General features: G+C 35.4%; 1 protein-coding gene across 2 annotated transcripts; it reads right to left on the reverse strand.

Annotated features, from left to right (window-relative positions):
* On the reverse strand, nt 1-26,432 carry LOC131920736 (UDP-glucuronosyltransferase 2A1). Of its 2 annotated transcripts, XM_059275180.1 has the most exons (7): nt 25,666-26,432; nt 16,532-17,161; nt 7,001-7,149; nt 5,577-5,708; nt 3,816-3,903; nt 3,055-3,274; nt 1-1,136 (listed from the first exon to the last, which is right to left on the reverse strand). In XM_059275180.1, the coding sequence occupies exons 1-7, from the start codon at nt 26,378-26,380 to the stop codon at nt 857-859; spliced, it is 2,214 nt and encodes a 737-aa protein (XP_059131163.1). In that variant the 5' UTR covers nt 26,381-26,432; the 3' UTR covers nt 1-856. The 2 variants fall into 2 exon arrangements, with proteins under 2 accessions (XP_059131163.1, XP_059131162.1); XM_059275179.1 differs by lacking the exon at nt 16,532-17,161.
* Between the last annotated feature and the right edge of the window lie 347 nt (nt 26,433-26,779).

Genomic DNA, 26,779 nt, shown 5'->3' on the forward strand with positions numbered 1-26,779 from the left:
TTTAACTTTTTCCAGAAGTAACCTTTCAGATATTGTTGGTAATGGTTATCAAGGGAGGGGAAAAAAATGATGGCTCATTTCATCCCTTCATTTCTTGGAGACATGAACCTTTCACTGGAGAACATACAGATATATATTTTAAGGAAAGTAAACCATCATAATTTAAAGGCACTAACAATTTTTATATGCTTTTCATATGATAATGTGATGTCACAGTTCTAAATTCATCCTCTAGTACCTGTGACATCAGAGAATCACAAAAGCTGGCTTTTATTTAAAAAGAAAATGATGAATCTCCTCACAATACACTAATCCCTGTGGTCAGTGCTCCATTTGCGTGGTCCCTGAGGACCTGTGTTATGTGACCCTTAAATAATATTCAATATGCCCTGCGTACCTTCTCAAGGATTCAGAATGCTATCAGATATCATCTTGTTTATATTTTCAATGACATTCGGTCTGCATGTGTGCCAGATCTCATTACTGACAGTTGTGAGCCACCCTGAGGGTGCTGGGAATTGAACTCAGGACCTCTGGAAGAACAGCTAACGGTCTTAATTACTGAGCCATCTCTCCAGTCCCCAAGAACATATTTAAATCAACAGTGCCCCTGAGCCAGGAAGATAAGAAAATGCTAGAACTGTCATTGAAATAGCAAAGGAATGATGAGGCACTTTCAGGAGAATGTGATTATGTTGCACCCTAGAATTTAGCTGCAGATTAGGATAGAGATGTGATGTTTGAAAATGGGATGATAATGGGTGATTGGCAGCTCCATGTGCCTGCCTCTAAGTACTAGGACTACTCCATTTGGTTCTTCACCAAACCCAGAGATCTTTGTTGTCTTTTCCTTGATCTAGTCTCTTTTTTTCTTCTTTCCTGTCATAGCAAACTTTTGAAATACAAACAAACAAGATTTTGCAAGCAAGAATACAGCAGATGCCACACAAGCCAGCAGGAACCCAATCACATCCAGAGAGTGGTACTGGAACCAGGTGAGGTCATGTGCTGCCACACGAAGGTGCTTGGCTCCTTTGTGGCGCATGACAAACTCAATCCAGAAGACGGCTCTGTCCAGGGGCTTCACTGGCTGATCATGGTGGATTCTTGATAGTCTCATGGCATTCTCTTTATAACTTAAAAAAAATGCACAAATGGACATTTATTTTGTTTTTGTGTTTTTTTTAAAGTAATTATGAGACACATGTTTAACTAATAGATTTTTTTTTAATCACAAGAGCCTTTGCTAACAATTTTAACCTTTTCTCAAACAGTTTCCAGGGCCAGGCAGGCCAGTCAAGAATATAAGGTCTGACACTATCTCAAAACAACAAACAAAACAAACGAAAACAAACATCAAGTAGAGAGCTAAGTATCTGGGAAGCATGATTTCTCTTGTAGTTTCTCAATAACTAGTGGAGAATTAATGAATTTCACTTAGGTTTGATCACAGGGTAAAGTTCCAGACTATGTTCATGGAGATGAGGAAAGGAATGTGGTTTGGGAAGAGGTATCCTGTTGCTTCAAAGACATCCTTAGTACTAGTACTAGGTAAAAGTGAGTGGAGTTGGGAGCTCAAAAGCCACTGTGTGTGTGTGTGTGGGGGCTTATTCACATATGTTCTTCTTTGTGCACAGTAATGGAGGAGCTCGGGGCAGGTGCTGGCTGATAGGGAAGGGAGAGTCAGTTTTCTTTAAAAGTTTGGCTCCTTGTGATTTAAGAATGCTCCAGTGGATAAACCCAAACCCATGGGTATGTGCACAGCACAAATTGAACTCAATGGCTTATTAAAAAAATTAGACAAGAAGTGTGAAGGAGCAAATCTGGGAAGTGGAAGGAGTAGGAGATGGATATGATATATATATATATATATATATATATATATATATATATATATAATTTTGAAAGAATAAAAATATTATATTAAAAACATCTACTTGTGTTCAATTGTATAGATCTATAGTCAGTTAAATATAGTAGTTTACATGTTCATTCCAGTGGATTTTAGGTAAATGATTTTAAGATTTTCAGCAGAGACTTTAAGGTTAAACATTGCATATGTTTGATTGAAAACATTTTTATGATTACCAAAAAAACCCTGTAATTTTATTATAAATGAGACAGGATAGTTAATGGCCATATTTACATACCATTTCACATTGTATATAGCAACAATGTTAAACTGTTAAATATTCTAAATAATTAAAATCACTCTCATTTACATGAGAGTTTTGTTTTGTGAAATTAGAGACTGGAATGCAAATAGCACATCCTTGGGATCTCAGGTAATATCAGCAGTAGTAAGGCTTGGAGTTTGTGTGATATTGTTTCAAATGACATGTATTTTAGTATTTAGGTGGAGTTTTCTGACAGAAGTTGTGATTCTATTTTCTTGTATAATTGGTTTTAAGAGCTAGCATAAAATCTAGTGAACATTCTGTGCAGTTGAGCTGAAGAGAATCATAGACTTTCCTACTCTAACATTTGATAAAATGAATAAAGCTATCGGCAATTAAAATCTTGGTAATTGTGTAGTTGAATAGACGGCAAGGTCAACACTTATGAAAGACGAAAGCTCATACTAACCCATAACTCAGTTCCTGAATCAAGAGTTTATAAATGTTATAAACATTATAAATGTTTAGGCAATTACAAAATACACAGAAGTAAGTGTTAATGTTAATGCTTGGAAACAGCATGTTAATAGTTATTTATGCATGATTACTGTTGAACACATTATCACTTCCATTTTGTCTGTACTGAATGGTTTATAATGCTCAACTTCTTATTTATAAGTCCATAAAATAAAAACTACATGAGAATGCATGCTAATAATATTATATTTGGAAGACATACTGACTACATATTTAACGCAGATTTATTTTTAATTTTTGGGATATAACCTCAGTAGTTGCAAAAGAAACAAGCAGTGTTTTCATTTGTCTCTGGTTATTGAGACTAAACCAAATTCAAAAGTATGAAATTGTAGAAATATTCCAAAATGATGAACAGCCTAATCATGTTGGACAGGGCTTTACAAGGTTCAACACTTACAATGGGTCATTGATGACTGTTCTCACAGCGCTGAGCAAATCTTCACTTGTCATTGTGTTCATGTTCACCTCCACAGCTGCTCCCTTGGCCTTCATGTGAGCGATGTTGTCCGGCTGATCAGCGAACATGGGGACTCCCACCATGGGGATCCCGTGGTAAATGGCCTCATAGATTCCATTTGTTCCACCATGAGTGATGAAAGCTCTGGTTTTGGGATGTCCTGTTTGAGAGACAAAGGAAGGAGTGAATATAGATTTCAGGCTAATTAGTTGGCAGAAATCCAGAAATAGAAGGGACAAACGGCTACAGTATAAGGCAACATTTTCTAAAAATGTTGAGCATCTGAGACATTGCTACTCCAGGAAATGTTGCTCCCAGAGAAAGGGGAAATTAACTCTTTTTCATTGTCTGGGAAGGTATTAGTGAGGTGGAAATGTATGACATTTGATGGAAACGTCAAGACTGATGAGATTCTTAAGATGTTCTTTTGTGCACAGGGACACCAGGGATCTGTACGATTTATATCTACCTTAAACCTGGAGGTGAAAGGCTGCACTGTGTGTGTGTATTTGCTTTGTATGCTTTGTACTTTCTTTGCACGCATGCTGTCCTAGAGTCGAAACCCAGTACTGCCACCACAGAAAAACTTGGAGTAATATATAAAAATGTAAAATTATCTGATGTTGTCAACTGACTTGATGCTAAGCAATTGCTTAACTTGTTTCTCAACTATAGATATTTTTCTGGCCTCAGAGTCTTACCAAGAAGATCATTCTGAGGAATCCAATCAAACAGCCGAGTATTGGATCCTAGTGTGGCTGGTATCTTTCCTTTGTATCTCCACAAAACCTGTGGAAGACAGCACTGTGATTTCACAGGTAAAAACATGTGGTGAGCCTGTGCTAAGGCAATGAGTTATTGGGAACCAATGGTGTACATACTTTAGGTGATGTTTGAGAAGGGGGCTATGATATGAACATCTACAGACACTGAGTTAGAGTAGACAGTGAACAACTAATGCTTATACTACTGGCCAGTTAAACATAGGTTAGTACTTTGATATTTATTACTGAAAATACCATCAGGAATAAACTAGAGCACAAATAGGGATGTTTTAGTAAATCAGAATATGGGTGCAAATTATTAAAGCAAACACATATGCACAGTATATTTACTCATTCCATGTGATCTGATGGCACAAGCTGTCATCTCTTGGATGAGGTGCTTCCCAGTGTTATTGACTTTAGCTTCTACTTTGGAGGCCAGTGTTTGTTTATTTGTTTTTTTTTGTTTGTTCTGTTTTTTTAAACCATCATCTCTCCTTCCTTTTCCCTTCATACTTTCTACCTTCTCCTTTTCTTATTTTCCTCCATCTCTTCTTCTCTTTTATCTTTCTTTCTTATAATTTCATGTCTATCTCAATACCTATATCATTCTTCCACTTTTTTATTTTTTTGAAGGAGAACTAGATAGGGCTTGCCTACAAGTCACTTTTTAGAAACTTACGTTTGAAGTATTGGAACAAGTTTTTATTTTCTAAATGAGAAAGACTGAAAGAAACAAATGTGGACATGAAAGCCACAAATTTAAGATGCCTACCAGCATATTACCTTTATACAATCATATGAACTCTAACCAGTACAGATTACTCCATGGAATAGAAATGAATAGAGACTTGAGTTGAAGAATTATAATGATAAATGCTAAGGTTAACTGAGTGCCATAAATTATGAAAAAAAATTATATTTTTAAAATAATATTTGAATTGTGTTTTTACAATTGTAGAATATTTGAATTAGAAAGAATAATAGACTATTTTTTACTTATAAAGTACCTATATTTTCATATCATCTTAATGAGATTCAGAAAGTTGGAGTATAGTTTTTAACATGATTTCTTTCTTTTTTTCTATTGTCACCTGACTTTTATTTTATTTTATTTTATAATTTAATTTAATTTTACATATCAGCCACGGATTCCCTTGTTCTCCCCCCTTCCCCCCTCCCTCCCCCCACCACCACCACCACCCGCCTTCTCCCTAGCCCAACCCCCATTCCCATCTTCTCCATGTCAAAGACTCCCCTGAGGATTGAGTTCAACTTGGTAAAGTCAGTCCAGGCAGGACCAGTCGCCTCCTACCAGGCTGAGCCACATGATTTCTTTCTAAAGGGTATATACTCTCTTTCTTTTCAAAAGCATACTAGTAAATAAAATTTCAAAAACTCAGTGGCAGTCAATATAGGCTTAATGATTTTAGAAGTGACCTAATGTTTTTTCTCTATCCTATATGTAGAAAATGACTATAGAAGTCTTTATTTTTCACAGTAACTGGATAATACGGCAAATGAACAAATATGTCTAAAAACATCATTTATATGTTCTATCACTAATTGTTGAAAGCTGGCATTGGTTGTGTTTATTGGATGATGGGTTTCAGCTTCTATCTGCAAATACCACTACTGGTTGCACTTTATGGTCGATCTGAAGCAGCGCTGGTCTCCAGGATCAGGGATTCTACTGACCTTCTGAGGAATCTGGGCAAGCGCCGAGGCAATGAGACAGGCCTTTTCTTCTGTCAGATTTTTGACCATTGACCCCAGAGAAAACACCACAACACCATGTTCCCCTGAGCTCTGGACAAATTCTTCCATTTCCTGCAAGCATAACATTGTATTGAAAAATGTGTAGAATCATTAGGTGAAATTTTGTTCACTTACACTTCTAGGTATTAAACATGGAACTATGGGTCATAGAAATTTTTATGTCTGTCCCACCATGTAAAACCAGATAGTAACTGTATGAGGAAATCTGTTTCTGAAAAATGCATAAAGTATATACAAGAACAAATGTGACATTAAGTCACCATAGAACAGAGCAGAAAATAGGGATAATACCTCTCTTTTTAAATTGACATGCAATTCACAAAGTTTAACTGAAATAAAAATGAAACATTTATTGACTTGGATGAACATAATTGAAGCCAGGGAACCAGGTTTTTAGAATTATTATCATGCCTGATAAACACAAAAATGTAATAATCTTTTTGTTTAATTATTACAAAAATGTAATAATTTTTTGTTTAGTTATATGTAATAATCATATAACTATTATATTTGAATCTGTCTATACATTTTATTATTTTTACCTGATGTAGATGAGTGTCAATCTGCATCAAATGCTCTTTGTTGATCAAACCAAATACTCTTTAAAAATTGTCTAAAATATCCCTTTATCTCCTTAATGAGATTATATTAAAACCATCATCATCATCATCATCATCATCCTCATCATCATCAGTTCCTGGCATTTTCATACCTGTCATTACTATGACAGTACAGGTCACCACCAGGTCTATTAACACACCGCATTAAAGTCTGAGAGCCCTGCCTGATTCTGCAGACCCTCCACATGTGCCTCCTCTTACTCATCGCATCCTAGAGAATTCATCGGGACTTCTCATGAAGGCATCTTTCTCTATCAAACAGTTGGGGAAAGTGTCCCCATTCACAGCTCTGTCTGGCACACAAGGAAGACTTCAGAAGTCCCCCTGGTGATCCATCCATAGTTAGACTTTTCCATGCCCATTGCAGTATCCACACTATAGAAACACAGACATTTTAAGTACACCTTTTATTCTCTCTTTTTTTGTTTAGTTTCTTTTTAAAATTTTTATTGAAAGTAGATTCTTCTCTCATACAATCATCACTACCAGTTTCCCCTCTCTTCACTCCTCTCAGCTCACCCCCTCACCTCTCTCCTAGACCCATTCTTCAGCTTCAATTCTCAAATCCAAATCATCTATTGTAGTTCAAGAAGATCAACTGTGACAAGAGCAGTTCACTCTTCTGTCAGAGTAGAGTTACTCAGCAATACACTTCTGTTGTTAAGGCTGTTAACTTTGAAGGAAAAAATCAACTATTGTTGATCTTATCCTTCATAGACCTACCTTCGGTAAAGGCTTGGCAGGTTTGCAGTGCAGTCCTCCCACAAACTCAAAATTTGGTAAATATGGACGAGGAAATTCAAAATCCCAATATGTTCGCATCAGCCAAATCTCAGCTTTTCCCATAGTCTCACATAATGTTGTGGGTCGTCCTGGAGAGTACACAGAATATTGCATGGAGGAAATTAGTACTCAGGTTTGCCAAGTAAAAAGGTCACATACATTTTCTTATAAACTGTTGGTTGCCTAGGATGCTTATCATGGCTATATTTTAAAAAAGAGGAGAGTCTAAAAAAGAGAGGGATAGTGAAAGAAAGATAATAGGCAAGTACCATCTCCTAACAATAATGCAATAAAAATTTAAGTGCAGGTTCAACTACTGATGAATTCCACAATGATTTCTTTTCTCTAATAAGTGGAAGAAGATAGATTATTTATATCCTGTAAACTACTTGCCACCTTTCAATTGTTCTCCAGTCTCTAGCTAGGAACAAATTTCTATTATACACAGTGTTGCATTCTGGGTTTCAGCATTACGTTAGAAGATTCCATTCTGCAAATGATTTGTCATTATTTTCTCAGTCAGAAAGCCCTGATTAATTCTCTCTTAATACAATATGCTTTGAGATGGGAGATACAAATATAGGGATGACCAATATCTTTTTTTTTCTTTATTAAGAATTTTTTTATTCATTTCACATACCAACCACAGATCTCCCTCTCATCCCTCCTCCTGCTCTGCCCTTCCAGCTTCCCCTCCAACCCACCCCCTCCCTCCAATATCTCTCTTTACACTTACCATTAAGGAAAAAAATAATGGAACTAGGAAAATACTAAATACTACTTTCAAGAGCTATTTAGAGATGGTGACTGTGTTAAAACACTAATACTAGCCAATTCTATATGAAGAAAATGTGAGCTGCAAATGAGAAAGGAGACACTCAATGAAAATCTTTTTACATAAACCCATTGATCTGTGCAGGAAGGGTAGATATCATTTTTAATGGTCATGATTTAGTGTTGTTTTGAGACATATATGAATTCACATAGCCTAATGACATAGTTAGGTAGCAAAGAATCAGTAATCAAGAACACCGAGCTTTGAGTTTCTAGGCAGTGCATTAAAACCATCTCATATTGCCAGGCGATGGTGGCGCACGCCTTTAATCCCAGCACTCGGGAGGCAGAGCCAGGTGGATCTCTGTGAGTTCGAGGCCACCCTGGGCTACCAAGTGAGTTCCAGGAAAGGCGCAAAGCTACATGGAGAAAACCTGTCTCGAAAAACCAAAAAAAAAAAAAAAAAAAAAAAAAAAAACAAAAACCAAAAAAAAAAAACATCTCACATCATCCCCTCCCAAGTGTTTATATTCCTTGCCCCTTTTATGTAATGTGTTTTCTTCCAGCCTTTACAAAAAGTTGAGTAGGTGAATTTTATATACATAGATTTAAAAAAAATTACAATAGTTAGTGAATTCTCTGTTAAAGCAGCCATACATGGATCTTGGAGATGACACAGTTGGTAACATATTTGCCCTGTAGCAAGAATCCCTGAGCTTGAATTCTGAGCAGTCTATAAAAAAGCTGTTAGAAGTCCATGCCTGTAATCTCAGTTCTGGGGATGTAGAGAGAAATGAGTACCTGGAACTCATTTGATAGTCAGACTAGCCAAATTGGGATGGAAGCTCAGCGAGACCTTATCATAATAATTAAGGTAGAGGAATAAGAGAAGCCAGCAGATGCTCGCTAGCTCCACACACACCAACACATGATGTCATACACATGCACACATATACCCAAAGCCGTGATTCACAGTTACAAATATGAAGCTCCTGGAAAGCAAAGAAAATTTGAACAAATATTTACACTTGTTGCCAAATAATTTCTTAATTTATACTTTTAATGTACTGAGTCAGAAAGATTGTAAGAACCAAGGGATTGGGGAGTTTGCGGTGAAATTGCAATTCCTAGTAATGTCAGCTTCTGCACCATACATCTCACCAACAAGAGTGCTCAGATGTGAGCTGGACAAGGACAACAATAGACATTCCAAAGTGGACAGGGGAGAGACCTGGAGGCCTCAAGCCTACACAAAGGACTATTGGTAATGCTGAAAGTAGTAGAAATAGTCTTTTCCAAGGAGGGGCGCAACAATGGGTTATTCACTACCAAGCTGTCATCCCTGAAAACATATTCAATAACATTACACAGGCTGTGCAGGTTGTATTTACATATTTAGGAATATAATAGGCACAAACATATACATAGATGTATGTTATAATTAATGAAAAATAGACCATGATTTTGAAAGAGATTAGAAAGGCACATATGGAAGGATTTACGGGAAAGGGGGAAGTGTGGAAATGATATAATAATACATTCTTCACAAAAAATAAGAAAAATAAATTTCTAAAAGTCATAAGCTATGCTAAGTTGATCCTATCCAGATATATAAAAAATAATTTACTGCTGTGGCTTATGCTCATTGTTAATGATAAAGCTGACTGACCCATAGTTGGGCAGGAAGAGATTGAGTGTAAAAACCAGACTAGAAGAATTCTGGGAAGAGGAAGTGCAGAGTCAGGGAGATGCCAGTCAGGTGACCAGGAAGCAAGACATATAGAAAATGAGGTAACAAGCCAATAACCACATGGCAAAGCATAGATAAGAAATATGGATTAATTTAAATGTAAGAGCTAGTTAATAATAAGCCTAAGCCAATGGCTAAACATTTATAATTAATATAAGCCTCTGTATGATTATTTAGAAGCAACTGCAGGACAGAGAAAAGCCTCCGTTTACAGTTCACCATGTAAAAATCAGTACTTACAATATACCAAGTTGACAAAATAAAAAATTAAAACATTGTGATAAAAAAGCATTTTCTATAAAACTGACGTTCACTTGTGGCTTTTATATATTTTGATAACATCTATTACATTTTTCGGTATCACAAAGCAGTCTGGTGAGAACTTCATACTTCCCAGTTGCTAAAAGAGTGATACGTTGCCTTTGCCCTCCTGCTTGCCAATGTGGCAGTGTTGGCATCGCACTCACAGCTAGTTCTATAAGCTTATATAGCGAATTCTCAGTGGTCTTGCTCTCACAGGGCACAGGGGTTCTTTTGCAGTTCAGTGCAGAACATCTGATGTGTTGTGATCTGGGAAGATATTCTGAAGTCAGAACTGTCACCATTACCTTCTCTCCATGAGCTCCTTGAGAAGGGGCTTTAAGGTTGAGCCTACGGCTTACATCCTAGGTGTACTCCAGGACCTTGTCACAGAAACCGTGATCGGCATGGCAGAGCCACAGCCGAGCCACAGCCAAGCCACAGCAGAGAAATTGTCGGGGTCCATTTCTGAGAAATAACCATTGTGTCTCCTCACCCTGCTCTGCAGAGGTTGAGTGTTTATTCAATTGAAGTGATAATTTAAATATGAAGCAAGTCAAACAGTAACTTCCATAATTATAAAAGCACATAAAAGGAGAGAAATCTGTCAGTTGTTATCTCTGTATAGCATCTATAGACCCTTTGCTCATGAAATTAGACCATTTAAATATATAGGCCTATTGGTTGATATTAAATATGAATTGGCTAATATTAAATGCTGGTAATACAGTTTCACATCAAATAAATAAGAATAAATTTAATTTTTGTTATTGCTATTATATTTATTAATTGAAATTTAGTAGAAGCTTGTTTATTCAATTATTAGTGCCTATTTATTAATTTACCTCATTTTGCATTCTATTCAATTATTATAATTACTTAAGTTGATAATTAAATTTTTCTTTTTTCACATTGGTTTCTCCTTTATTTCATCTTGTTCCCCTCATTGCTAAATTCCAGAAGATGTTTTAGACTCACCTTCTACTTTCAGAGCTTAAGCCTTAAAATGAATATTTCTTTGTACACCAGGGGTTCACTTTATTAGGAGATAGACTCTAAAAGTCAATTATTCATAGTGGGCGTTTTCGTTTCTTATGGCTTTCAGGCAATCTTTGCAGGACAAGGCAATGGTTGAGTGCACACATAAATATGCCTATCCTCTCCTCATGTCTAAATATTTTCTTCAATAGTGAGAAACTTCTATCACTACAAAGTGATACATATTAACTCCTTCAATCCTAGTGAACAAATAGACTTGTAAAATACACATTTGATGACTAGAGTACATTTATTATAAAATTTATGAACATTGAAGCAATGATCAAAATCTTTCACAAAGAAAGTACTACACAAATGTGCTTTCTTGTATACATTTTTTTTCTGACAGAGTTATAAATAATGAATCTGATTGTTTTTTTACCCGGCTGAAAAGAAAGAAACATCTCTAACAGGTATAGAACTTTAGCTACAAAAGGAGAGGTAAGCCTAAAATACTTAATATTCTACATACTCAAAGCCTATAACCACTTATGGACATAAACATCTACCCAAATTGAATAAATAAAACCAGTATTGTTGAAAAATATGAAATATCTGTATCTCACTGAAATCAACTTGAGATTAGAAGGAGCGCTTCATATAAAATATAACTTCATAAACAATGCTACTAGGCATAAAGAAAGTATATCAAGCACTACTATTATATCTCATAATGGTTAAAATACATTAAAATACAATTATTTATTGTGAAAATGTGCAAAAGGATTCCTATGCATATTCAGTTTGATGGGCTTGAAGCCATGCAATCATCATAGTAATCTAAGTCAGAATATATTCACTACTTCTGAAAGTTTCCTCTTGCCTTTATTACTGTTTTGTGAATTTTATCATATTACCATTTTCTATATGAAAGGAAGCCTTAAGATATGTGTGCTTAGCAAAATGTAATGGTGTACAGTACACTACAATTGACTACTACACTGTAGTATGTACATCTCAAGGACTCACTCACTTTCATAATTGGACCTTTGTACTTTTACCCAATACCTTGCAATTCCTATCTGTGTTTAGCTCCCAGAAATCATTACTTCTCATTATTCCTCTGTAATCTCGACTACTTTGTATTTAACCATACATGGTATTTTATAATATTGTCCTTCTGTGTGAAGCCTGTTACACAAACTATAACAAGCTCCAATTTCACTGGATGAATTACAATAACAGAATTTCCCTTTTAAATATGATGGATATTTTATCTGAGACATAAACCATAATTTTCTTTGCCTATGATTTACCAATAGACATTTAAATTGCTTTTGAGTTCTACCTTGCTCCATGGATCCAACTGTCTCTTCTCTAGAGCTCCGGTATTAGAAGTGTGTGCTATGGTGTCCTATATTTTCATGTGGATTCTGAGGATCAGTATCAATCATGCTTGTAAAGCTAGCCCATCATGGACTAAGCAATCTCATCAGCCCCATTGTGATTATTTTCATTTGTAGAAGTATTTTTAAGGTAATAAATATGTCTAATGGTTAGTTAACAGTGAATAAACTAATTACCAGTCCCAGAAAATGCAGACAATGCACAAAGAATTTAAAGGTGTGACTGAAGGACAAGATAAATATTTTGATAATAAGATTTAAGGGATGAATTGATTTCTTGCCAAAAGTAAAAACCTTTATTTATTAAACTTATGCTTTGCTTTGTAATCTGTTGCCATGACAAAATTCATTTGGCTAAGTAATATATGAAGTGAATCAGTTTAGTTAGCTCACTTTAGGAGGCTTAAATCTGACTTTGGGAAGCCACACAGATTTTGGGGTAAGGAGCTTCTGGCTACATCAAAACACAGTAGCATCATGACTGAAATGCATGTAAAGGTGAGAGAGCAGTCATTCTGGAAGGTAAGGAGCAAAAGTAAGCAAAATGAAGAACAATTGCTACATGCACTACTGGAAATGAATGATAATGATTGTCATATTCCTGATACTCCTGTTCCATTGGCTGTTAGATGTATAACAGTAATTAGCCACTTCACTCACAAGATTTACAGTCCTGCTGATATGGAATATAGGCTTTTGCCTATATTCATATATAGTTCACTTGGATGAGTGCTTGTGTTCATCTCTGTCCCCTTAAAACACGTGTGTCGTTTCTAATCACAGTCCAGCTTTTCTACTCTACTTTCCCCCTAAAGAATAGAAGGGTAACATTATAAAGGAAATTCTGTAGGAAATGAACACTTTATGAAATCTCTTATGTTCAGAATAATAATATGAAATAATGAACTTATCTTCTTTCAATATCAGTTTATTCACACCGGGTATTTCTGACACTGTAAAAACTACATAATTGCTAAGAGAAGTCATTGCAATTTCCAGTTTTGGACATTGTACTATTTAAAACATTTCATGTTCAGAGAAGTTTAGTGAGATTGTTCAGTGGGTAAAAGGCACTTGCCACCAAGGTTACAGACGTGAATTCAATCCCCAGGACTCACTGGGCAGGGGGAGAAAACTAATACCCGACCCAAACAGTTGCTTAACAACCTCCACCTGCACACCATGGCACAGGTACACGCACAAAAATTGAAAAAGGAAGTTTGGTAACATGAGGAAAACAATGGTCTTAAGTATTTAGCAAACAATTTCTCAAATGGTAGGATTTGTAAGTCATCCTGTAAAGTAAGAAGTTGGGAAATTTTTATTTACAAAGGCTTTCATGGGCATTATACTACTGTTATGGCTTACTTTAAGAGGAAGGACTTAGACATACCAGAGGCCACATACTTTGCAGTTTTGGTCTTTTTAACATAAGTCTTACTACACAGGGCAATAGAGTTTTAGAAACCAATAAGTTTTAAATTATTTTCAACTAACCCCATAATGTTTGTCAATAAAACATCTAGTTATTCAAGGAAGACCAGAACTTACCAGTTTACTACATCCAAAGGTATAAATACTCACAGTTAACCTTCTTGGGCTCCGCTGTGAACCTCCTCATACCCCGTGTGTTTGTTCTTTGAGAGTTTTGTACAACTTGGCTTGATCATTTTCACCCCTTACCCAACTCTTTGCAGAATGACCCTCATCCATACTCACCTGACTTTTTGTTCTGTTTTGTTTTAAATCCTTCAAGATAAATTTGTGCTGTCTTAATATTCTTAAATGTATGCTCTTCCATTGGAGCTTGTAGAGTTACTACACTGTCAGAGAAACTCTCTCCCTTTCCTACCAGACAACCATTGCTAACAGCTGCAGAGTTATGGTTGGGGTTTCATGACCAGCACCTGTCACCAACTCAGATTTGGTACAGCTTTGGCTTGCATAGGTTTTGTCCATATTGCTGCAATTGGAGTGAGCTCATGTGTGTAGGTGCCCTGCCACATCCAAAAGGTGCTTTTCCTTGCAGTCATCCTCTGCCTCTGCAGGCATCTCTGTGTATTTACATATGAGGTCACCATTGCTTCTGCATGCACCTCTGTATGTACATATGAGATCATATACTGCCTCTGCCTGTGTCTGTCTGTGTCTGTACACATGACGTCAACCTCGGGTGCCATTTCTCAGCTGCTATTTACTCTTTGTTGTTGTTGTTGAGCTGGGAATCTCTGAGTAACTTGCCCAGTGGAGTATGCTCGGTGACCAGCAACCCTCCAGGGAGCTGATATTGCAAGTATGTACAACCATGTCTTGCTGGTTTTGTTTATTTGTCATCATTGTTGTTTGTTTTGTTTTAAATATATGTTCTGGGTATTGAACTCAAGTTTTTATGCTTGCAAGGCAAATATTTTACCTACTGAGCTATGGTGTTACACCTTGTTTTGCAGATATTTATTAATTTTTAGGTATATATCCTCATGAGGAACTTGAGAGATGGCTTGGCATTTGATATTGTATAAAGTTCTTTCAGAACACCCAAGTTCAGTTACCAGTATCTATGCCAGGTAGCTCACAGTCACATGTAACTCCGAACCCAGGAGCACACTACCCCTCTAGCCTACACGGGAACACACACACACACACACACACATACACACACACACACATTTCCATATACCCATACACAGACACACACACACATACCTAAAACTTAAAAATGAAAAAAAATCTAATGAAGTGATTTTGAGGCATAAATTAAAATACCTCCAAAAGAATTCTAAATTACATTACACAGAATATAAAAATGAACCATTTTAACTTACCAGTTTCTAGTTACCAGACATTCGAAGATCATGGGAAATTTTTAATTAGTTTTTATATTTTTCCTTAAATGCATGACATGTAGAATATCTTTCGTCTATGAGATTTTATGAAGAAGGTAAAAAGATTACTGTGGAAATTTGGTTAAAGAACATCCAACACAAAAAAGCAAAACATAAATGATGTTAGCTGTCACAGGAAGAGTTAAAGTCAAATAGAATTTCATTATTTCAGGACTTGTAGCATCCTGTGGCCAATAATGACTTTTAAGCCTGAAATACTTAGGACACAGGTAAAAGCGTTCAGCATCCTTGGATGTCACTCTTACTTTTGATACCCACCACGATCCTTCTATATAAGTACAATTTCAATTTCAGTTTCACTCCAAAGCAGTTCTTTTCTTTTTCTACTACATAGCACATATCACAGGTTAATATATATTAAACCTATATAAATATATGTTATAGTTATATATGATATTATATATAATATATTCTTAACTCAGAATGTAAATTTTAAACTTATCATATTTCTTATATGTACAGAATTATTGAGCACCTATTTTATGTTCAGTAAATAGTAAATATTTTTTTACATAAAGAAAACAAGAAATAAAGGGGGAAAAAAGAAAAGGATAGATAGGGCAGAAAGGAGTGAAAAGCATGTAAGAGGAGAATGTATTGCACCTAACTTCTGAAAGCAAATGCCATTGGCAGCATTCAGTGTTAATCTGTGAACTAATTAATCCCCCGGAGTACTAACATATCTGGAGGAAAGCCATTCAGGAAGGAAAAAAAATATATGGGAGGAAGTCTCATGAGGATCAGAAAGAGCAGTAATATAAACAACCATCCAGAAGTGAGATTCTCAGTTGACATTATTTTATTTTATTGATTCACATAAGGAAAACTTAAAGCCAAAAGGCTTTAGATACACAAGAGATGCAGAAGCATCATGATGAGAGATGGGTAGCCCTCCTGAGATATCTAGGATAAATAGGGGACAGCAGGCTAGGCTATAAATGTGGGTTTTCCAAGGATACCCTTTTATGTTTCCTAATTATTTTTTTTGAAGATAAAGAAAAGCTGAAGAACAGAGGATTATGTATTATCACAATATTTTCCATTTTGTTTGTATGCTTCTGTCATAATTTACCTTAGTAAGGGGATTTTATTGATTCTTGAAGCTTTTCTTTAAACATTGTAAAGCTACCGGCTAAATAAGAACATTTTTCTTTCAAGTGAATGATAACTTCAAACAAATTAATACAACCACAACATTTTTTGAAGAATTTTCTTAAACAAAAACAGTAATTAAGAACTTGTGGAGATAGATCAAGTACATTCACTCCTTTGTGGCTCATCCATCGGAGTGGATAACTTTAGCTCAATGGGTAAGAATGAAGGCACCCGGGGTCATCAACAGGAGGATGTCGAGACTCACCTAGAACTCTGCTATAGTATGAATTCCATCTTCCCCAGTAGGACTGAAATATATAGTCTTGCAGAGAATAAGATATGGTGTTCTTAACCCTTTCACCGAAGGACATCTGGTCAGTGAGCTCTGACAAGGCTGCAGGTACGTAAGAGGTCGGTGCGGGGATTTTCCCACAGTGTCTTTCCACTGTAAAGGCTGGAGAAAAGCGCAATGTATACACAAACGGAATTCCCAGTTTCAGAGCCACCAGGTCTCCACAGATTGTTACTGGGTCGGCTATTAACACATTGAAGTCGTGGTCCTGAAGTTTTGCCATTAGTGTGGGATTGTTTAATACACCATCACAGATCTCAATATTAATTTGATAGAAAGTCTCATGGAGCTTTCCTAGCTCTTTGTAGAAAGTCCACATGGTGAGAGGTGTCGGCCTGTGGTCTAGCCACAGGGCTATCATATGCTCAATTAATTCATCTATGTTGCTTTTCGTGTAGGAAACCGGAATCTCTTCAAAATGCACAAAGGCATCAGGACTGGAGTTGATAAATAGAGTTTCTGATGAAGCCAGTACAGTCACACTGTGATTTCTTTGAATCAACTCTTCCAGAAGAATTTTAATATTTAACCAATGGCTGCCGTCTGTAGGCCAAATTAGCACATTCCCACTGAGGACAATTTCAGTCAGAGACAAATAAAAAACAAGCAACTGGGAAAACTTCTTAATCATGGTGGAATCCACTGTGGAAAACTGTCTACTGTGATTCTTTTAAGATAAAAAGAAAAATTCAATGTATTTAGGTAGAATTCAGGTAAAATAATATTGAATATGATAGTCTAGTTACACCCATTCATAGGCTAATTGTTATATAAGTTAAGAAGGAACTTACATAACAGAACTGAATATGCATCAACATGATTATATTGTGGGTAGAAAAGAAATCTAGTCAAAGTGTAATGAAAAGAAGCTATGAAATATGTGTCTGTGTGTTCTGTGATGATAGATCCACTTATAAGTCATTTCTGTATATGTTGTCTTATTAGACCCTCCAACATTGTATGTCCTTTATTCATTGAGAACTGTAATTGAGTCCTAAAACTAATATGACAAATTTACCCAACTTGGAGTCTATTCATAACTTTATTTGACTCACTGCTGAATCAGCATTATTATTCACATTTAGGAAGAAAACTGAAAATTTTCCATTTACTGGATATTTCCTCCAACAACTACTTTTAGAAGTTTTAGATCGATTGGGTGGTGGAGTACATTAGTAAACATTGTGTAGAGGATGCCCTTTTTCTCTGATAATTTATCATTGCATCCCACCTCCTTGTTACAGGCAATTCTCTTTTTCCTGCACAAGGCATCATTTAAAACGATTCAAAACAAAGTTCCTTGAAGGCTGTTAAAATAGGGTCTGTTTTACATGATCTATATAGGAGACTAAACAAGAGGAAGCCAGGAGTACAGTAAGCCCCAACCAAAAACATTCTATCCTTTGAAGGTTTGAGATGCTGGAGAATTGTCTGGATTCTCTCAGCCTCACCTTTCTTGAGTGTAAATGAAAGACAACTGATGAACTAATTTGTTAGATTGCTTTGTAAGTTAGCAATCTCTGCACAGCTACCACGAAGACTGCTTCCCTCAGATCAATGACATAATATTTTAATAGTTCTATAAATTTCCCCAAAGTTAGCAGATTAAAGAGTCTGATGATTGAACTAGTGATCTAGCTTCTCACATGGGTGAACAAGGGTTTAGAGGTACCTCTTGAAATTCTGAGTGAATCTGAAGAAAGCAAAGGCAATTACATAGTGTGGGAATGTTAGAATCACCATGATGCCATTAAACAGAGCCATGAGAACAAATAAGATAATCAGGAGGATAAAAAACAGAGTTAAAGAACGGACATTAAGCAGCTTTACTTCACAATCAGTTACTCTTGAATCCTGAAGTTCTAAGTCCTTCAGTAACTAAAGGAGCAAAAAGAGGGAGAAAGAGAAACTTGAGAAAGGTGTGCTGTCAGAATTGTCATTTTTTTAATTTCTGAGGAGAGAGCTTCAATTTGGAGATTGCTGTAGTACTTTGCAGCCAATTCAGTTATGAAGCACAGAAGCCAGAGGATAGTATGAAATATCTCATGTTGATGGCCATAAAGAATGTCAGTGGCAGCACCACTAAATTACTTGGGAGTTTAAAATAGGAAATTTTCAGTCAGTTGTTTACTTTTTTTTTTTTTTTTTTTTTTTTTTTTTTGGTTTTTTGAGACAGGGTTTCTCTGTGTAGCTTTGCGCTTTTCCTGGAACTCGTTTTGTAGACCAGGCTGGCCTCGAACTCACAGAGATCCACCTGTCTCTGCCTCCCGAGTGCTGGGATTAAAGGCGTGTGCCACCACAGTTGTTTAATTTAAAGGATCCTTTCTGGACAATAAAATACCTTTATTACTCTGTGATAAAGAAATGATGCATTTAGTTAAGAGCAGATGCATGTATTTCTGTTTAAAAATCATAGTTGGTGGTAAAGAGTTTATTGTCATGAGCATTGCTTTAAGTATCTGATGTATTTTGTTCCCTAGTTTCATATGCTACCAAAATATTTCATAATTGCAAATTCAAAACACACAAGTGCATTTTATTTGCAGATGTTTTAGGTATTATCTTATGGAGTTAAATTTCCATAAATGGAAAAAAAGAACTCATATAAAAATCTGTCTGATTTAATAATTTAATAATGAAAGTGACACTTGGCTAGATAAAATTACTTATTAATTTCTAATACTTTATTTTACATTAATCATTTAGTCTACATGAATAATGAGTGCCTGGTTCAAATAAACATCTGAATACAGCATTTAATTAAAATAGTTTGCTCCTATTTCAAATTTCTCAGTTAATTTTCATATGTAATACTATATTATATAATTATATATTATGGTATCCTAAATATATAAAAGATGCTCCTTCAAATTCCTGCTTGTTTTGTAGTGGTCAGAGCATAAAACTTATAACAACACATATTAGAATTTATATATTCCACTGTTATGCAATATTTATATTATTTTCTCTTTAAAATATTAAAAAAATGGTGGTGTTTTAGAAAATATTATAAAAATAAATATAAAATTTCCCTGTTTTAAGTTTAAACAATCATATTTGAAATGTGCAGACCCTTTTTCTCATTTTCAGCTAGAGACTGTTTACAGACTTCTCTTAGAGCTAGAAAAAATATCCCAGACAACAGATCTCAGACATCAGAGAGCCACAGAGAGCTATTCCGTAAGGAATAGTAATGACATATTAACAACACAGGTAATTAAAGTTCATGCAGCAAATTAAGAATAGGCAAAAGACAGAATTTCAATTTTTAAAAAAAGAAAGGAAAATATCTAAGAATGTTCAAATAAAGCTATGTTAAATAACTGATTAATTTGTATCTTAAATTTAAATGGGAAGAAAAAGTTCTCGAGTCTGGTATAGTAATCCCTCAGTATGGTTCTTTTGTTTAGGATTCTTTTAGCCATTCGGGGTCTTTTGTGATTTCATAGGAGTGTTTAGTTTCCTTTAGTTTAGTTTAGTTTTTTTTTTTCTATTTCTAAGAAGAATGTCATGGGGATTTTGATTAGGATTGCATTGAACCTGTAAATTGCTCTTGGTAGCATGGTCTTTTTCACAACATTAATTCTACTGATCCATGAGCATGGAGAATCTTTTCATCTTCTTGTGTCTTCCTCAGTCTCTTCCTTCAGATACTCACAGCTTTCATTTCTGAGTTCTTTCAGCTCCTAAGTCAAGTTTCTTTGATCTATTTTTGAAGCTACTATGAATGGTAGTTTTCCATGATTTCTTTCTCAGCATGCTTGTTATTGGTATATACTACATATTATATAAGGCTATTTATTTTTATAAGGCTACTTACTTTTTTATGATGAAACTATTGATCATTTTTATGTTTCCTGGTGGAATTTTGGGGATCTCTTACAATATCAACTGTAAATAGGGACAACTTAGCTTGTTTTCCTATTCATAGTCCTTTAGTTTCCTATCTTTGTCTTATTGCTCTAGCTAGAGCTTCAAGCACAACATTGAAATGAAGCAGGGATAGTGGACAGGCCTTTATCTACACTGATTTTAGTGGGTATTGTTTTGTGTTGTTCTCCATTTAGGATGATGTTGTCCATGGGTTTATTATGTTGAGATAGTCCAACCTCATCTGATACAACTGTAATATACTCTACAGCTAAGCCTCAGTGAAAATCAAAGAAGAGGGGTTGGGAAGGTTGTAAGAACAGGGGATCCAGGACACCTGCTGATAGACATTGTCCCCTAGACACAATGGGGAAAATGCACCCATGAGATCTTAACGATATGGTTGCCTAACAAGAACAGAATAATGACATCAGTTGATATGCCAATACAGGCAGGGAAAATTCAATATGGTCCCATGCTTAGATGAAGAGCTACAAAGGGCTAACAGCTCCCAGGAGAGAGAGAGAACTAGTTTTCTTCAGTGAGGAGCCCCTACCTTGGTTTGCAAATCCTATGTAAAGAGCTCTGGATATACACACATATAAGCAGTGTTAAATGGACTCAGTCAACCTTATACATCTTTAAACACATATATGTGCATATACATGTAACAATAATAATTGACAAAGATCATGACTGGGAAGGAGAGGGGGAAGTCAGGAGGAGTTGAAAAGTACAGTAGAGGTGGGGGTGATATAGATGCAGTAATAGTGAATAAGTTATCAAAAACAAATTAGAACAAAAGTCTAAAAGTAAGAAAACATGGGAGACTTTAATTTGAACACTATCTCTTTAAGCATTTAGCATATAATTTTACTTCAACCTGCCTGATATTTTGAAACTTCAATACCTTCATCTGTAATAATAATTTTCCTTGTATGATATGGAATAAGTTAGTTAAAAATATATGTGACAAAATATATATGAAACTTGTACTACAGCACTTGGAACTAGTGAAGTCAATCATTTCTAGCTACTATTACTACATATTCATGAGTTTTAACACAATAGTCATGACTTGGAAAAATGTGTAATTTTGACATTGTAAGATCCAATTCCTGGTAATTATCCGAGATTAAAAACCCACTCTGTGGTTCTCATTACATTCTCCCACAGATAAATAATCTCTGGGAAATTAGGCTTACTTATTTTCTCAGCTGTGACAATTTGAGACCTGAATATCTTTGGAGCCATTACAAAAACTTACATTAGAACAGGGAGATGGGAAGCAGATGATAAATTCACATGACCCTGTGGAAGGAAATCCAAACTCGTTGCCCCCATCATTCTTGTTACTGTTCTACATCAATGATATATTGCACTACAATGAGTTATTTCCTCCAGCATGTCAGTATTTTTTATTCTTACCTGATCTTTTAAAAAGGAGTGTTCATATCCCTCAGGTCATCAGACTACTATGCCTCGGCAAAAAACAAATTTATATAGGCATTCTGAGTCAGAAGAGGATAATTCAATTAGTAACATGATGCTGTATATCTAGATAACATGTAAGAACATCTGCATAAACCCTCATTATTTTCTTATGAACAAATTGTTAAGTAAGATGAGTCTCTGCTGCCTTGAATCTAGAATAGTGTGATTCTATAATCAGCACTAACTTAAAAGCAAAGAACAATGGGCTTTGTGATTCTGAAACTCCATCCTGGGGATGGTTCTGAAACTCCATCCTGGGAAAAGTTAAATGACAAATAATCTCACAGGTATGATAAGTAGCATAGTCATCATGAGAATTATAATTGCAAAGTCGAGGGCTGCTTTTTGACAATGGGAGTGATGATATAAAGAAGACACAATCCAGAAAGACCCAGAGATGCTCCTAGGACATTCTTCTCTTGTATTAGATGAGATGCTGCACACATTCAGTACCTTGTTTACTACATAAAAGATATTTGACCAACTGTAGAGCTTCATTTTTCCATGAAATCTCTCCTTTTCTTCGCCTCTCCATCTTTTTAAAGAACTTATTTGACTGTTGAATGTGGTCCTCTGATTTGAAGCTTCATAGCTTCCAATAGAGTCATCAGCTCTATCTTTGTTTTTTACTGATGAGCAGAAGGACTAAATTGTCATTAACATGCTGAAATAGATCATCAGTTTGTAAATCATGGAATAAAGGTTAACACAGTCAGAGAAGTTGATAACTGTAGTTAACACAGAATAAAAAGTTAAAAGTGACACTCCAGATTTTAGTCACATTCATCTAACTTCAGTACCTTCCACTTGTATCCAAAACTCATTCGTGAATATTTATTCTGATTAATAGGTATAAATTTATAATTACTTTAGATTGGATATTTGGAAGAAATCAGGGTTCAAGGTATTATTACAAAGAAACCTGTAGTTTTCTTTTTGAAATTCTTGTGAACCATTGGTTTATCATTTTTGAAGGCTGTTTGATGTCATTTAATATTTTCATTCATTAGCTAATAAGTAGAGCTAGATCATACAAGTCCTGGCAGACATTGTAATTTCTCCACTGTGCATAATGATGTCCACTGATTTGAACTAAATTTGAATCTCACCAGCCCTATTAATGAAGAAAAGTGAAAGCACAGACTCAAAATTTGATATTCCAAAAGAGATAATGAACTTTAGAACTTAGCAACAAGACACATAGCTCATCAAATGTGAGAATCATTCCTCATCTCATTCTCGCTGAAAAGAGTTCCATCTGGTATATTGTATCAGGACAACAAAAACAATACTGATAGCATCTACCACCCTATAAAATGCATAGTCATCACTATGCATCTTGAAAGTATTATAGGTACCTTCAAACATCTTTTCACCACGTAAACCCATTGCTTGATTTTAAACCATTTGTTTCTTGGAAAATCCAGAAATATGATAAGTAAGAAAACAGAAAAACAGCAAGCAACCTGAATGTGATGGGAAAGCAGGAAGCATGGAAAAAAGAGTGTATGAAAACAAATATTGTTTTCATATGGATGGCATTCCAATTTGTAATCAATCCATTGCCTTGTTTCTGAAAAACCATTCTATTTAACTCATTAGGTATTGGACCCTACCAGATCTTCCACAAAGTAGCACATATACAAAATGAAATATATTATTCACACTACCAAATTTATTTCTTTTATAATCACTACCTCAGTTAACCATGTCATTTATAACTTACTGAAATCACAAATATTAAAACAATTTTAATCTTACATCTTTTATCTGTCTTCACAGAGTCCATCAGCTTTAAGTAACTATGTCTAAAAAGCTAATACAAATTGGGTATGTAGTATCTATCAATTTATAATGTAACTCTACATACTCATGAATTTTGTTACTTATTTAAAACATTCCTGTTAGAAATAAGACAAATGAAATGTGAATGAAAAGAGACAGTATTACTGTTTTGTGTCCACACAACTGTAGGCTCCTACTCTGTGTCAATAAACTGATTAACTGTGTTATTATGTACCTTCTTTGCACATGATTTTCCCCCATTTTTAATCCACCTTCCCAACACATGCTCTTACTGTACATTTCCTGGAGTAAGGAAATAATAAAGGCTTAAAAACCTCCACTGCATGTCCAGCCATTTCAGTACAACATTATTTTTTGTCAAAACTAATCCTTCTATACAATTCAAGCTGAAATACTTAGTATATCTTACAAGAGACTTATTAAAATATATATCAAGGATCTGGAGAGGTGGTTCAGTAGGTAAAAGCATTTGGTGGAGAAGCATGGGGAGGTGAGTTCAGACTCCAGCACTCACTTTGAAAACAACTATGACTATGACCACATGTGACTGTAACCACAGAACTGCGTGAAATTCAAGAGTTGCTGGGGCTTGCTGTTTAGAGAAAGTGTTCATTCAGTGACAGATGCCATCTGAAAGGAATAAAACAGAGAGTGACAGAGAAGCAAACCCAACATCTTCCTCTTAACATCTGGCATGAACAAGCACCCACGGTCAAACATGTGTACATATGCTACCACACGTGCGCGCGCGCATGCGCGCGCGCACACACACACACACACACACGGACATACACGCGTACACATTGAATTAACAATGCTGACATCACTGCCGTCTTTTCTCATATCTCTCACCTCTCATATTAAACTACACTGCTAGTACATCACACATGATACCCAAAATATGTTAAACTAGTTTTGGTTCCCAACTTAGGCACAATTTCCAGTCCAACGATTGTTTTTCAGGGAGACTAATATTTGCTGTCTGTTGGTTTCCTGATAAAATCTAAAGATTTCTCATAATATCACTCACTTCTGATCATTCAAGCAAAGCCTATCTCCTCTACCCTATCTCTGTAATTGTCCTGCATAATTAATAGATGCTTTTCTTCATAAACATAATGCCTACAGCTTTATATCATTCATATGGCAATTTCTTATCTAAGCCGGTGCCTGGTGAATATTAGGAAATCCATACTTAGTGAAGAATAAATAACAAATCTCAGAAAAAAATGAGAACGGGGCAAAGGCTATTTGAGTTTTAGACTAACTATAGACACAATGATGCTATCAATATACATGTTTTATAACATCATATGTTGTAAATACTCACAAAAAATTATTTTGCGTTTAAGGAATTCAAGTAAAATAAATAGGTATTTCATTTTGTGTTTTTACTTAAGTTAGCTATGTACAAATACAACAAATAAAGAGTGAAAATGTCTTTTGACCTTTATTAAGTCTTCATTAAACACTTGTAGGAGACTATATGTATGTAAGAAAATGTTTATAGATGATGATCTATACAACACAAGGCTTATAAAAAATGTAATTTCTTCCAGATGTATCTACACAAATCTGAAATTTCAAGGCAAAATTTATTCTCATGTAAGTTCTAAATAAGCTTTAGTCTTATTTAGCAATCAAATTATTTGTCAAAAACTTTATTCATATAATGGTCAAAACATTAAGTCCATAAAATTAGTAGTAAATCAGTCCCCATAGTTTTACAAACTATGTTTATTTAAAATACTCCTTCCTTCTTGCATGTGACAATACTATGATATAGACTTAAAATTATATATTTACACAATTAAAGAAGAATTTACCAAATGAAGCCTTGTTTATATTCAAATGGTAAAACAAAAATGGCCACATACCTAAAGCTTTGCTGTAATAGGAATCCCATGACTTCCACAGAGTTTCAAACATGTAGTCCTGCATTCGGTAGGAGATGAAGTTTCTTACTCGGTCAGTGAAAGACATCTGGTCTGTGAGCTCTGACAGAATTGCAGGAACATAGGAAGGAGGGAATGGAACCTTTCCACAGTGCTTTTCCACTGTAGAAGCGGGAGAGAAGCGCAAGGAATAGATGAATGGAATTCCCAGTTTTAAAGCTACAATATCACCACAAGGAAATACTGGGTCTGATAGCAGAACTTCAAACTTTCCTTTCTCCAGCTTTGCCATCAGCTTTTCATTTTTAAGAACGCCATCACAGAGCCCTCTGGACACGGTGTGGAACTCCTGAATGACTTTGGCCATCTCGTTGTAGAACTTCCAGATAGTTGAAGGAGATGGCCTGTTTTCCAGCCATGTCAAAACAAAATCCTTGATCAGATTTTCTACTCTTTCCTTGCCAAAGGGCACTGGATATATTTCAAATGTCAGAGATGGGCTCATCGACGGTGTGATGAAAAGTGCACCGGAAGCCACAAGGACAGTAACATTGTGCTCTTTTCTTATGAGTTCGTCTATTATTATCTTAATATTTAGCCAGTGACTGCCTTCCATTGGCCAGATGAGAACGTTCCCACCAAGACTGATCCCTAGGAGACTTATCTGAAGAGACCACAGCAAAACGTTGCTCAACATGATGTGCCTTGTTGTAGATTTCTGAAGATGCTGAATAAATAAATTTCTCCACTTTTCTAGCAAAAGAGAAATACAAAAATATGGCTCCATTTTTATTTAAATAATTGATGTCTTAACAATCCTCTCTCATCCAAGTGTTGTTAGCAGCCGTAGATACGTATATTATGGACTCTGGCTTAAAATAAGTTGTCCTTCCTTTCCATGCGATTCCTACCTTTTGACCCTTCCAAATTTGATCTTTTGACCCTTGTTAATAGACCCTATTTTTTTGATAATTTTCTACTTAAACAGATCAACTCCATGTACTCCTCAACTCTACATTCAAGTCTAGATAACATCATCTGAAAGGGCCAGAATCTACTCAGATATGTAGGAACAATAAGTTTTAATTATTTACTG

Source organism: Peromyscus eremicus, chromosome 10 (assembly GCF_949786415.1).
Source record: "Peromyscus eremicus chromosome 10, PerEre_H2_v1, whole genome shotgun sequence".
Lineage (NCBI taxonomy): Eukaryota > Metazoa > Chordata > Mammalia > Rodentia > Cricetidae > Peromyscus > Peromyscus eremicus.

What these genes read in the sequence shown, in the direction of transcription:
- LOC131920736 (XM_059275180.1), bottom strand. Translation starts at nt 26,380, where the DNA reads ATGTTGAGCAACGTTTTGCTGTGGTCTCTTCAGATAAGTCTCCTAGGG. An exon ending in ATACTATAGCAGAGTTCTAG is followed by an intron (nt 7,150 to 16,531) that starts GTGAGTCTCGAC and finishes TGTACTCTCCAG; the next exon opens with GACGACCCACAACATTATGT. An exon ending in TCCTCAGAATGATCTTCTTG is followed by an intron (nt 3,275 to 3,815) that starts GTAAGACTCTGA and finishes TCTCTCAAACAG; the next exon opens with GACATCCCAAAACCAGAGCT.